This window comes from Mus caroli, chromosome 1 (genome assembly GCF_900094665.2).
Source record: "Mus caroli chromosome 1, CAROLI_EIJ_v1.1, whole genome shotgun sequence".
NCBI classification, from domain to species: domain Eukaryota; kingdom Metazoa; phylum Chordata; class Mammalia; order Rodentia; family Muridae; genus Mus; species Mus caroli.
In genome coordinates this window covers 68622282-68633393 of record NC_034570.1, presented here as the reverse complement: position 1 = coordinate 68633393, position 11112 = coordinate 68622282, and the positions used below count along the sequence as shown (strand labels likewise).

The window sequence follows — 11112 nt, the reverse complement described above, 5'->3', positions numbered from 1 at the left end:
GGAAAAGACAAACAAAAAACAAAACAAAACAAAAACAAAAAAAGTTGACTAAAATGTACTGTCAACAAACTCTTCTCATTTGGAGGTTGTTTATTCTCTCTCTCTCTCTCTCTCTCTCTCTCTCTCTCTCTCTCACTCCCTCTCTCCCTCTCTCTCTCTCTCTTTCTAAAAGGTTAGGTTCTTTTATATAGCTCAGGGTGGCCTCAATCTATCCTCAGTCCCTTAGTCTTTCCACTCCTGGGTGCTAGGAGCGTGTGTGTGTGTGTGTGTCCTAATAATGGGTTTCACATTTCTGCTCATTTTTCTTTTACTCTGGAAAAGCTTTTCTTCTCAGGCTTTTCATTGGTGAGCACAAACTGGTTAAGACATCTGATAGTGAAAATTATCACCAACAAAACCTGCAGAAACCATCAGATAATGGTAAATGTGAAGGGGGAACACAGACTACTGACCTACTTTGATATTTTGATCCAGCTACAGGGTTTCAGTTCTTCAGAAACGGAAATCTCTGCATTAGCTCATGTTCCTGCCACAGCATAGAAGCAGGCCTCACTTAATGCTGATTGTCTCTCAAACCGAAGAAATGTCTCTTATTTCTGGGCTACATCAGGATACACCTGTATAGACGTCATCTTCAAAGACAATTAGCATGCTACATTGTACCCGAAGCTAAAGGTTGAGGACGGGACTCACTAAGCAAACTATTTACTCTGTTCTGTGCTGTTCACCAAAGCAGAAGGGCAGCCAAGAGTCCACTTTCCACAAAGTTAGGATGCTGGTTTGGTTTTTCCAGTTCCAGGCTTCTTCCTGCCTGTGCCCACCACTGGACAGGAGCTTCCAGTGTTTGCTGGCATCACTCACTGGGCTTGAATCATGGCTCCATTCATTCAGCCTGTGTGGCCCTCAGGAAATTAAGCTGTACTTTTAAAAATGGAATTGATAGTAATTATTTTAATTGTGGTGGGCTTTTGAGATAATGTCTTCTCAGTAAACCAGGCCAGCCTGAAGCTCTCAATCTCCCTGCCTCAGCCCCACAAGTGCTTGGATTATAAATGAGAGCTACTATTGTTCAGCAGTAAGACAATTCATTTTAAAAGTTGATGAACAGCCCCATGTTAAACACTAGTATATAAAAATCACATAGATAAGCTAGGGGGTGGTGCACACCTTTAATCCCAGCACTCTGGAGGCAGAGGCAGGCAGATCTGTATTTCAGGCCAGTCATAACTACACGAAGAGATCCTGTCTCTGAAATAAATAAATAAATAAATAAATAAATAAATAAATAAATAAGAATGGTGCCAAGAACATATACTTTAAAAAAATCTTGGATACTACTTTAGTCTCTTGGCCTTTAACCAGTTTATATAAATATTTAACCAACTTATATAACCACTGCTGGTTAGTGGGCCTACTAGACAATTGAGTTGTGAGCATGTAGATACGTGACTTATAGAAATGATATTAAAGGCACGCAGTAGGAAGCGGTTATCATGACTCCATGCTCCACTGACTGGGAAGACAAGGCAATTTCCTCCTGCATGTAGTGTATTCACACATGCTAAATCTCACTTCGTATGACCGAGAAGCAGGTAGGGTTGTCAGGATAATCCCTGCCTCTGGCTGTTTACAAGGAAAATAGCCAAGAGAGGCAGTGCTGGGTGAGGAGGGGACAGAGTGCAGTACGGGAGGTGGCTCACAGTGAGACAAGCAGGCAGACAGGCAGCAGTTCTAGCCAATCAACGGTTTATTTTTCCAGTTAACACCTACACAGATATTACTATCCACTTTAGACCCTAGCAGGGAGTCTCAACTGTGGTCCAGACGAGTAGGTTCTGTTCTCCTCCCCTAATACAGAAGGGAAGTCCCTCACCTCCAAAAGGGAAGAGAGCATGGCACCCTCAGTGCTGACGAAGTGCTAGGGCCCTGCCGTCCTGCATTATGAGTGCTGAACTGGGCAAGGGTACAGTGTAGGTTCAAGGCGACAGTGACCCAAGCACAGCACCGCTGGCCTGACACCACCCAGTTTCCTCAGAAGAGAACCTGCCCTAAAACTTGGCCAGTGCCTGTGGGAAGGGGGAGTTGGCAAAGAGAGGGGGTCACGCTGCAAAGGACAGGACACAGCAGGGAAATAAAGCCAACAGGAGTGTGGGACAGTAGAGAAAATTATAAAGTGCCTCAACTAAACAACCAAGTGGGACACGAGGGTGGAGCAGCACAGGTCCCTGAGGATAGAAGAAAAAGAAAAGGTAGACCACCAGGGCTTAGGACACAGTAGAATGACAAGGGATGAGGCAGGGAAGCAACTGCAGGCTACGGAAGGGTGCCCCTAGCCTTCATCACATCCACTAACCCAAATGGAAAAGTATTTACAGACATAAAACCAATCCTAGGCACAGGTACTATACCAGTTCCCAGGACAGCAGGCAGGCAGGCAGGCAGGCAGAGTGGGCTGGCTTCCATCTGACAGCCAGCTTTTCCACATAGTGCCTCTCCCCAGAGTGACAGGGAGAGGAGAAAATGTGACATGCCTAGTTAGGAAGCCCTAATGTATGCCTGCAGCTCATTCTGCCATGGCTCATGGCTCAACCTCTGCATGAGCCTCTTGGTCTGACTGTACCAGGGAATGGCTGTCTGCCCCCAGGGGAGGAGGAGGCAGAACATCAGGGGGCTTTGGGGGCATCTCTGGTCCCAAGCCCAGCTCTGCATTCAGTTGCTCCAGCTCCCCCTGATCCAGCAACTCAAAGTCCTCAGTTGTGAGTGCCTCTTCCTCCTCAGGAGCAGCCAGGGGTTGAGGTGAGTCCTGGGGAAGGGATGGGAGCACAGAGGGAGAGAGGGGGGTAACTGGACCACTTTCAGCAAGGCAAAGTTGGGGTGAGAGGGTGCTGGATGGAGCCATTAGGTCACCACTCACTGCCTCTGGGCTCAGGGTCTTCACTGGTCCACCAGGAGGGCATTTCACTCCATCTTGGGGGGACCCTGCCCCATTGAAGTGCGTATTCACAAAGTGAAGAGGGGATGAGAGCTGAAGCAAGGTTTCCTTGTCTGCAGCTCCCTCCTCTTCTGTATCCAGAGCTTGCTTTGAGAGGGCTGGAGGCGCACTTAGCAGGTCTTCAGGAGAGGCCAGCTCTGTCTCTTCCCCGTCCCCCAGTTCTCGGTTCAGAGCCTCTTCTGGCTCACTTGGCAGGCTCTGCTGGTCCAAATCTGTGCAGAGATAAAGGGTTATAAGAATGAGCTGTTTTCTCTAACTGGCCACAAAAGTCAGTAAGTTCATGTGCATAACTTGGGAAGCCAGGCCCTGTGGCACATATCTATTGTAATCCCAGCATTTGGAAGGTGTAGGGAGGAGGGACCAGGAGTTCAGGTCATCTTCTGCTACAAAGAGAGTTCAAAGCAAGCCTAGACTAAGAGCCTTTCTCAAAAAGCAAAGCAGAGCTGAAGAGATGGCTTAGTGGTTAAGAGCACTTGCTGTTCCTGCAGAGGACCCAGGTTCAATTCCCAGCACCCATATGGTGGCTCACAACCAACTGCAACTCCAGTTCCAGGGGATCAGATGCCCTCTTCTGACTTCTGCAGGCACCAGGCATGCATATGGTGTGAACACATTATGCAGGCCAAATACTCATACACATAAAATAAAAAGATCTAAAAATACTACAAAGCAAAGCAAGAGCATGGAACTAAGGTTCTTGGGAGCTTAGGGTAGAATTAGAGAATACAGGAATTCAGGAAGCATTTTTGGAACTCAGAGAACACAGCTGTCAACAACCCAGTATTGGGGATCAGGAAGATAAAAGAGAGGCAAAAGACTGCTCATACCTTCAGAAACATCTGTCAGTTGTGGAGTGGTGGCCCGAGATACAGAGAAACCGCCGCTCTCTAAGATAGAGGCCTCCTCATCTGACAGCTCAGAGTCTGTAATAGCCAAGGCCAGGGCTGTTTTCTTCACATCCACCTGCAGGAGAACCAGGATGAATCCAACATACTGGGATAAGCACACTTTACCCCCAAGCCTTCTGGTTCCCAACTACTTGAGAACTGGTAGCTCTAAAGCAGACACATTCTTGCCCCCTTTGCCTTTTTCATTTTTTTTTTTTTTTGGACATAGGAGGTCTTATGTGGCCCAGGCTGATCTCAAGCTCATAACGAAAACCAGGCTGGTTTTGAATTCTTGATCCTTCTGCTTCCTCCTCTCAAATAGGATTACATGTGTGCATTACAATACCCAGCTTCCCTTAGCCTTCTATTTGACACCCCATCTTCCCTGGACCTCACCACTGGAGAGAAGCCAGCCAACTCTGCCTCGCTTTCACTCTCTGTTTCCGCCAGTGGCTCATCTCCTGCTGGGGGTGCACTCTTCCCTTGGCGCTCTAGAGAAGGGCAATCAGGCAATAATGAGCAGAGATAACGGTGGTGACAAATATGGCTAAGGAAGTAGAAATGATTTCAATTCCAGGACACACCATGAGCCATACACTACAGGCTCTCCCTGCCTCTCCCCACCCAGGTTAAGAGAATCCCTTACTTCTCTTGTCATGTTTGTGGTGCAGGGCATCAGCTTCAGCTTTCATGCTGTAGTCCAGCTGCATGAGCAAGGGCTCCAGGCGAGTATACATCCTCTGGATCAACTCATGATAAACCACCAGGGGCCACAGCAGGATACTCAGCACTACAGGTTAAGAAAGTGCACTCAGAGCTCAGTTGGCCACTTTCTCAGGAGCCTTCATCCAAACTGTCCCCTGAACAGGTAGGTCTGAACAAAGATAGGATCCTTTCCCAAGGCAGTGATACCCTCTTCCCCCATCTACTATCCTCCTCCCAGGTGAGTAACTGACAAAGAAAACGCAGTCTTTCCTTTGGGTCAACCCAGGGAAAGAAGACTAGAAAGGGCTTTGGAAATAGCAGGGATGACCTCCACTCACAGACAATGTAGGAAATCATAATCCCTGGAACATAGTGTCCCAACACAGCTAGCACAGCACAGCCAGAACAGACTCGAGCACAGAACTGCAGAGAAGAGCACAGGAGCTATGAAGAACACTAGGCTTAAACCATGTGCACAGTCACCAGGGGAAGAAACTATATGTGGTGGAAAAAAATGGGAACCAGTTGAGGAAATTTACAACAGTCACTGCGCGAGTCACTCTCTCCCAGCCCCTGACTCCTACAACCATTTCAGGATGGGGTTTACCTGAGCTGGATTCTGCCTCTTGTACTGCAACAGCTCTTGCAGGTGAATCTGGAAGGTGAGCCAGCTCTCAGCCAGGTATCTGCACAACTCGGGCACACTCAGCAGGTGCGGCTGGGCGCCTGACCCCGCACCCTCACTGGGGAGACATGACATGACCCCTGGAAGCCTCAGAAACCAGCTAAGACACTCAAGTCACTTTGAGACTGCTGATGAGATCGTCACTCTGGAGGTCCCACCTCCCCCAAAGGATGGCATCCTCATCCTGGGATATAAATTCCCAGGGTACTCAACCCTCTACCTCCACGGGAGAAGGAACACAGCGTTTGCATACAAAGAAGCCTAGAGCCAGGCATACTTTTGCTTGCTGTAAGTCCCTTCATTATACTGGGCCTAAGGCTGCACAAGCCACAGCCCTGCTCCTCTTTGAGCTGAGCACAGCAAGCAGACCACATTTGGGCATCTTCTAAAGGTGGCCTATACTCACCTGTCAGAATGTGGTTCTTCAGGGGGTGGTGCTATGGAGAAAAGGGGGTGGGGTAAGGTAAGAATACAAGAGGCACTTAGAGACAGATCCAAAGTCACAAAGAGCTGCCTCTCTTTAACATTCTTGCTCTCAATTTTTCAGTAGTCCCTCTGTCTCTCGCTTCCAGGCCTGAACCATTATGTGAAGTCCAGAGCATTCCCTTCACCCACCAACTACAAGGTGTACGACATGCTGTTTCTGAACCCAGCTTTAAATGCTATATACTTTTGACTACTAAACTCACAAGAACATTAATTTTTGGAAAAGAAACAATTCTCATTTCAGGCAATTTTCTTAAAAAAAAAAAAAGATGGAAGGGCATACAGGATGCCTTCGGAGATAAATGGCCTTGCTGTGCCTCCCCTCAAGTAGCAGGGTGATGCACGGGGGTCGGGGGTGGGGGAGCAGGTGCACACAGTGCATATGGAATGAAGAAACTCACCTGAAACGTCAGGGAGAAAGCGAGGATGCCAGAGATCCAGTAGAAAATAGGTCAAAAGTGAGATGCTGAGCAGGAAGAAGGGCCGGAGGGACGACGAAGACAACAACCTTAGGGAGACAGGCATCTCAGCCCAGAGTGAGGCTCCCAAATCCATCGAAAATCACAGAGAGATCCATTGATGGGGAGATGGCCCTCTAAGCCTCACCCAGTCACTAAGAGACTAAGAAATGGGGCCACCTGGTGCAGGATCACCGCCCCAGACGCTGACAGCCCTCCAAGGGAGGGAGCACCCGGTCCTCCCGCCCCCGCTCTCCCGCGCAGCCCGGCCCCGCCCCCTCCTCCGTGGCCGTTACCAGAAGAGGCCGTTGAGTGTGGCCGCCGTGACCAGGCTGTGCAGCGGCTTCTCCCAAACCAGCAGTCGCTGTGCGGCCGCCAGCACGGCCTCCCAGCCGCGGAGCCGCAGCCACAGGGACGTGGCTAAGCGTCCCACTGCCTCGGCTGCGGCCGCCTCCTCCTCCGCGTCGCCAGTGGCCTCACCCATGCCGAGGCTCAGCCCCAGGCCCAGGCCCAGCCCCGAGGTGCCACCCGCGCCGGTGTTACCGCCACCGCTGCTCGCCATCACCGCGCCGCAGCCGCTGCCCGAGCCCGCGAGGAGCCAGGGCTGCGCGGCCGCCGCCGGGGGCGCGTCAGACGGAAGGGGGCGCACGCCCCGGCGAGCAAAAAAACCTGCGGTCAAGCGTCACGTGATGAAGCGCGATGCCACGTGACGTGCCCTAACAGCCCGGATGGGACGCCCGCGCGTGCGCGGTGGCCGCTGTCGTGATCTTGCACCCACGAAGGTGTGCTTCCAGGGTGCTGGAGGGGTGATCCGGGGCGGGCGTTGAGGCTGCGAGGCCTGAGGTCTTCTCCCGGTGTTTACAGGGCGGCTGGAGACCTCTTTGTCGAGTGAGGCCCTGCCCGGAGTCAGTGGGCTTGACCTCCTGGATCTTGACTAGAATCTGCTTGAGATCGGGAAGGGCGGTGCCATCCCCATTACTCAACCCTCTTCGCCTCCAGTCCCCTCCCCTCGGTGGATAAACAAACACCAGCGCGTGACTTTAATGACTTCAAAGCAGCTTCATCAACTTCGAAAAGTTGCTTCTTCCTTCTTGGAGCGTCGGCCCTCTTTCTTCCCAAAATCTCTCAGCCGCAAATTGTGTGGAAGGCGTGTTTGGAAATAAAACATCCAGGCGCTGTTTACTTTGGGGAGACCTGTTTAACATCGTACATTGAGGCTTTTTATCTTTTGAGATCATTAATTGCTGGAGTAACCCTACAGAATACAGTATGTATTCGAGTTTTACAGTTTCAAACTTCTAAGGGGCATAAAGATTCAACAGATTCCCTCCCACCTTGTTCACAGTTCTCCCACTGGTAAGTTTCTTGTTCATCTTTCCTGGGCATTGCTGATTGAGTGCGTCTTCCCTAAAACCCAGGAAACAACTCGCCGCGTTGCCTTTGTGTTAGGCTCGTTACTATCTGTACCACGACCACAAAGCCTGGTCAGCGCGTTCACCCTTGGTGTGTCGCGGTCCCCTGGGAACCGTATTACAATTCAGCCCCCGGTGCTCGTAGCTCCGGAGACCCGGAGCTCTCAGGTTGGGCAGGGCAGGAGGCACTTCCTGCCGGGCGCGCAGACTCGTCGGTGACACTCACTCCCGCAGCTTATAAACGCCAAGCGAACGCGGCACGGGCTGAGAACACTGCTGGCCCTCGTACCTCCTGGTTCGCCTGGTGAGCGCCGCGCCTGTCGTCGGGCGCCCGGAGGCCCAGTAGCACGCGGAACAGGAAGAGGCGTCCCACGGCCGCCTGCGAGAAGGGAGGAGGCTGCGCGCAGTCGGGCGGTGGCCCTTTCGGGAGAGGTGGGCCAACGGGTGAGGACGGCTCTGGGGGTCACTTACGATTTCTTCCCTTTCCCTCCACCTTTGCAGGGTGGCGGCTGATAGTGCGATGGACCTGACTGGGCTCCTACTGGACGAAGAAGGCGCCTTCTCCCTCACCGGTTTCCAAGACTTCATGGTGAGAGGTCCGCCTGTTCTCTGCCTCTGGGAGTCAGAACTCCCAGGCATTCTCCTCCAGACCGGAGCGGAATGGGAGCTCTCTTACTTGTTATGCCCTGGAGTGGGCGATTGTTGAGAGCAATGCCGCTTGGGCCTGAAGGCAAAGCCTCAGGTTATAAGAGGGGAACTGCTAGTGATTAGACTGGGGTCCCATCTGGTTTCTAGTTGTCTAGTCTTCTATTGGGAGCCTTCAGTGATGGCAGAAGCGGGCTTATTGTCTTTCTCCCCCTGTGGACAAGACTAGGCTGCCATTAACAAATGATCTTGGGAACTCTGGGCTGGGTAGAGTATAGGCCCGGGGCAGTACCCAGGATTTCCACCAAACCTTCCCTGCCCTTCACCCTCCACTACTCCTGGCCCTGTTTCAGGTCCTTCCTGGACACCAAAAGCTAAGTGCTCGAATCCGAAGGAGACTCTATTATGGCTGGGACTTGGAGACAGACTGCAGCCTGGAGGAGCTCTCCAGCCCTATGGCAGGTTAGACTGGTGTGTGTGTGTGTGTGACTGAGCAAGTGGAAACTTGGAGGACTGGGTTCTCATAGTCACCCAAATGCCTGGAGGTTTGCTCTCTGAGCTGCACTGTGTCTCATTATAACTAGCTTGGTTGGTACTTGGTTTGACAATGCAGGCCACGTTTCAAATTCTTTTAGCCCACATGAGTAAAAACAGCTCATAAATTGTAGTCACTTATTTTTAGGGCTTTGTGTATGCTCTGCAGGCATTCTACCACAGAGCTATAGCCCAAGTTCGGCTGCCCCTTGTGATTTATAGGGCAGAAATTTAGTTTTCTAAGTATACATGTTACATGTTTCTCAAGTAAATAAGGCACACTTCTCAAGTAAACATTGGGGAAAGAGAAACATGAGTAACTTAATAGAAAAACAAGTGTTGGGCTGGAGAGATGGCTCAGCCGTTAAGTGCACTGACTGCTCTTTCAAAGGACCTGAGTTCAAGTCTCAGCAACCACATGTAGTGGGATCGGATGCCCTCCTGTGGTGTGTCTGAAGACAGCTACAGTGTACTCATATAAATAAATCTTAAAAAAAGAAAAACAACCCTTTCTGCTAGAAAAAGCTGAGGATCAACCTTAGGGTGGGCTTTCATCCACTTAGAATTTGGGGGTGGGGTATAGTGGGGAAATCGAGGCCTGAAGGGTTGAGATAGTGTCTTACTGCGTAGATCCCAGAAGCCTGAAACTCACTGTAGAGGTCTGGATGGCCTCCACCTTGTAGTAATCCCCCTGCCTTATGTCTTGAGTTTTGGGATTACAGGTGTGTTTCGTCATGCCTTCCCTCCTGTTGTAGCAGAATTTGGTTTCTAGTTTTTTGTGGCAGTCCTGTCCCCAGGGCCTCAGACCTAAGTCTTCCCTGACAGTAGTGGGGACAACCGTATATGTTGCAGTTGCTTATTCTGCTCCTCTATCTCCTTGCAGACATTACTGTGGAACTTCTTCAGAAGGCAGCACCCAGTCCTATTCGCCGACTCCAGAAAAAATATGTAGCCCACGTGTCCCGGTGAGCCTGGGATCAAGGGGATAAAATGAGACGGGCTTGTGGGATGTTTTTGTCTCTTAAGAGAAAGTGTGATGAGCATCTTGAGAGTCTGAAGAACTGAAGGACTCTTGGGTTTAATTACCAATCCTTTCTACCTCCCAGAGAGGCTTGTATCTCCCCTTGTGCTATGATGTTAGCTCTGGTGTACATTGAGCGGCTCCGGCACCGAAACCCAGATTATCTGCAGCACGTGTCGTCTTCTGATTTGTTTCTGATCTCCATGGTAAGTACTCGCTCCCTTTATCTTCTCGGTGAGCCAGGCACCAGGTATGAACTCAGCTGATGCCGATTCCTGGCTTCTCTGCAGATGGTGGCCAGTAAATACCTTTATGATGAAGGGGAGGAAGAGGAGGTCTTCAATGATGAATGGGGAGCAGCTGGGGGAGTCGCCGTGGCCACCCTCAATGCCTTGGAAAGGAGCTTCCTGAGTGCCATGGTGAGTGAGTCTTCTCTCATCTGCCTTTGTTTTGTTTCCAGACAGGGTTTCTCTACTGTGTAGCCCTGACTGTCCTAAAACTCTCTCTGTAAACTAGGTTGGCCTTGAATTCAGAGATCCTCTCAAGTGCTGGGATTAAAGGTGTGCAACACTGCTACTCGGCTTCTCATCTGTCTTTATGTTCCTTCGTTCTTTGTTCTCTCTCAGCTTTCTGTTCTTGTTCATTCTCTCTCCCTCTCCCCTTCTCTCTTTCTCTCTCTCCCTCTCTCTCTGTGTACCAGATAACCTTGAGTGTTTTCCTGAGGACTTGTTTTTTGTTTTTTTTTTTTAAAGATTTATTTATTTATTATGTGTAAGTATACTGTAGCTGTCTTCAAACACTCCAGAAGAGGACGTTAGATCTCCTTATGGGTGGTTGTGAGTCACCATGTGGTTGCTGGGATCTGAACTCGGGACCTTTGGAAGAGCAGTCAGTGCTCTTAACCTCTGAGCCATCTTACCAGCCCCTCCTGAGGACTTGTCTACCTTGCTTTTTGAGTCTCTTTATTTAGCCTGGGACTCACGGAGTAGGTTAGGCTGGCAGACCAGTGAGTCCTGGGGATCTGCTTGTCTTTGGTTCTGTTGGGATTATAAGTGTGTGCTGCCATGTCCATTTCTTTTACATGGGTTCTGGGGAAATCTCAGTTTCTCATGCTTACATACAAGGTGTTTACTTACTGAGATAGCCACCAATCTTTTTTTTTTTTTTTTTTGGTTTTTCGAGACAGGGTTTCTCATTTCTCTTTATAGCTCTGGCTGTCCTGGAGCTCACTTTGTAGACCAGGCTGGCCTTGAACTCAGAAATCCGCCTGCCTCTGCCTCCCGAGTG

At 50.3% G+C, this 11112-nt stretch overlaps 2 protein-coding genes across 5 annotated transcripts in view; one reads left to right on the top strand and one right to left on the bottom strand.

Annotated features, from left to right (window-relative positions):
- Positions 1-1729: 1729 nt before the first annotated feature.
- Positions 1730-6875, bottom strand: Retreg2 (reticulophagy regulator family member 2). Of its 2 annotated transcripts, XM_021160912.2 has the most exons (10): positions 6510-6875; positions 6157-6263; positions 5676-5706; positions 5192-5327; positions 4923-5007; positions 4526-4669; positions 4276-4370; positions 3820-3955; positions 2915-3204; positions 1730-2803 (listed from the first exon to the last, which is right to left on the bottom strand). In XM_021160912.2, exons 1-10 carry the CDS (start codon positions 6773-6775, stop codon positions 2579-2581), a joined length of 1515 nt encoding a protein of 504 aa, XP_021016571.1. In that variant the 5' UTR covers positions 6776-6875; the 3' UTR covers positions 1730-2578. The 2 variants fall into 2 exon arrangements, with proteins under 2 accessions (XP_021016571.1, XP_021015748.1); XM_021160089.2 differs by having other exon boundaries at positions 1730-3204.
- Positions 6876-6908: 33 nt separating this feature from the next.
- The window catches only part of Cnppd1 (cyclin Pas1/PHO80 domain containing 1), a 7080-nt gene continuing 2876 nt past the window's right edge, over positions 6909-11112 (top strand). Inside the window, exons 1-7 of one of the 3 annotated variants that reach the window (XM_021163419.2) lie at positions 6909-6995; positions 7078-7569; positions 8127-8214; positions 8624-8732; positions 9688-9769; positions 9911-10031; positions 10116-10244. In XM_021163419.2, the coding sequence (XP_021019078.1) occupies positions 8146-8214; positions 8624-8732; positions 9688-9769; positions 9911-10031; positions 10116-10244 (510 nt within the window). In that variant the 5' untranslated portion in view covers positions 6909-6995; positions 7078-7569; positions 8127-8145. The other 2 variants (XM_021161894.2, XM_021162678.2) reach the window with 2 other exon arrangements.

Excerpts from the sequence above, each read along its gene's own strand:
- Retreg2 (XM_021160089.2), bottom strand. The coding sequence starts at position 6,775 with ATGGCGAGCAGCGGTGGCGGTAACACCGGCGCGGGTGGCACCTCGGGG. Across the intron at positions 5,328-5,675 it reads GAAGAACCACATTCTGACAG|TGAGGGTGCGGGGTCAGGCG; the intron begins GTGAGTATAGGC and ends ATGTCTCCCCAG. Across the intron at positions 3,205-3,819 it reads ACTGACAGATGTTTCTGAAG|ATTTGGACCAGCAGAGCCTG; the intron begins GTATGAGCAGTC and ends ATCTCTGCACAG.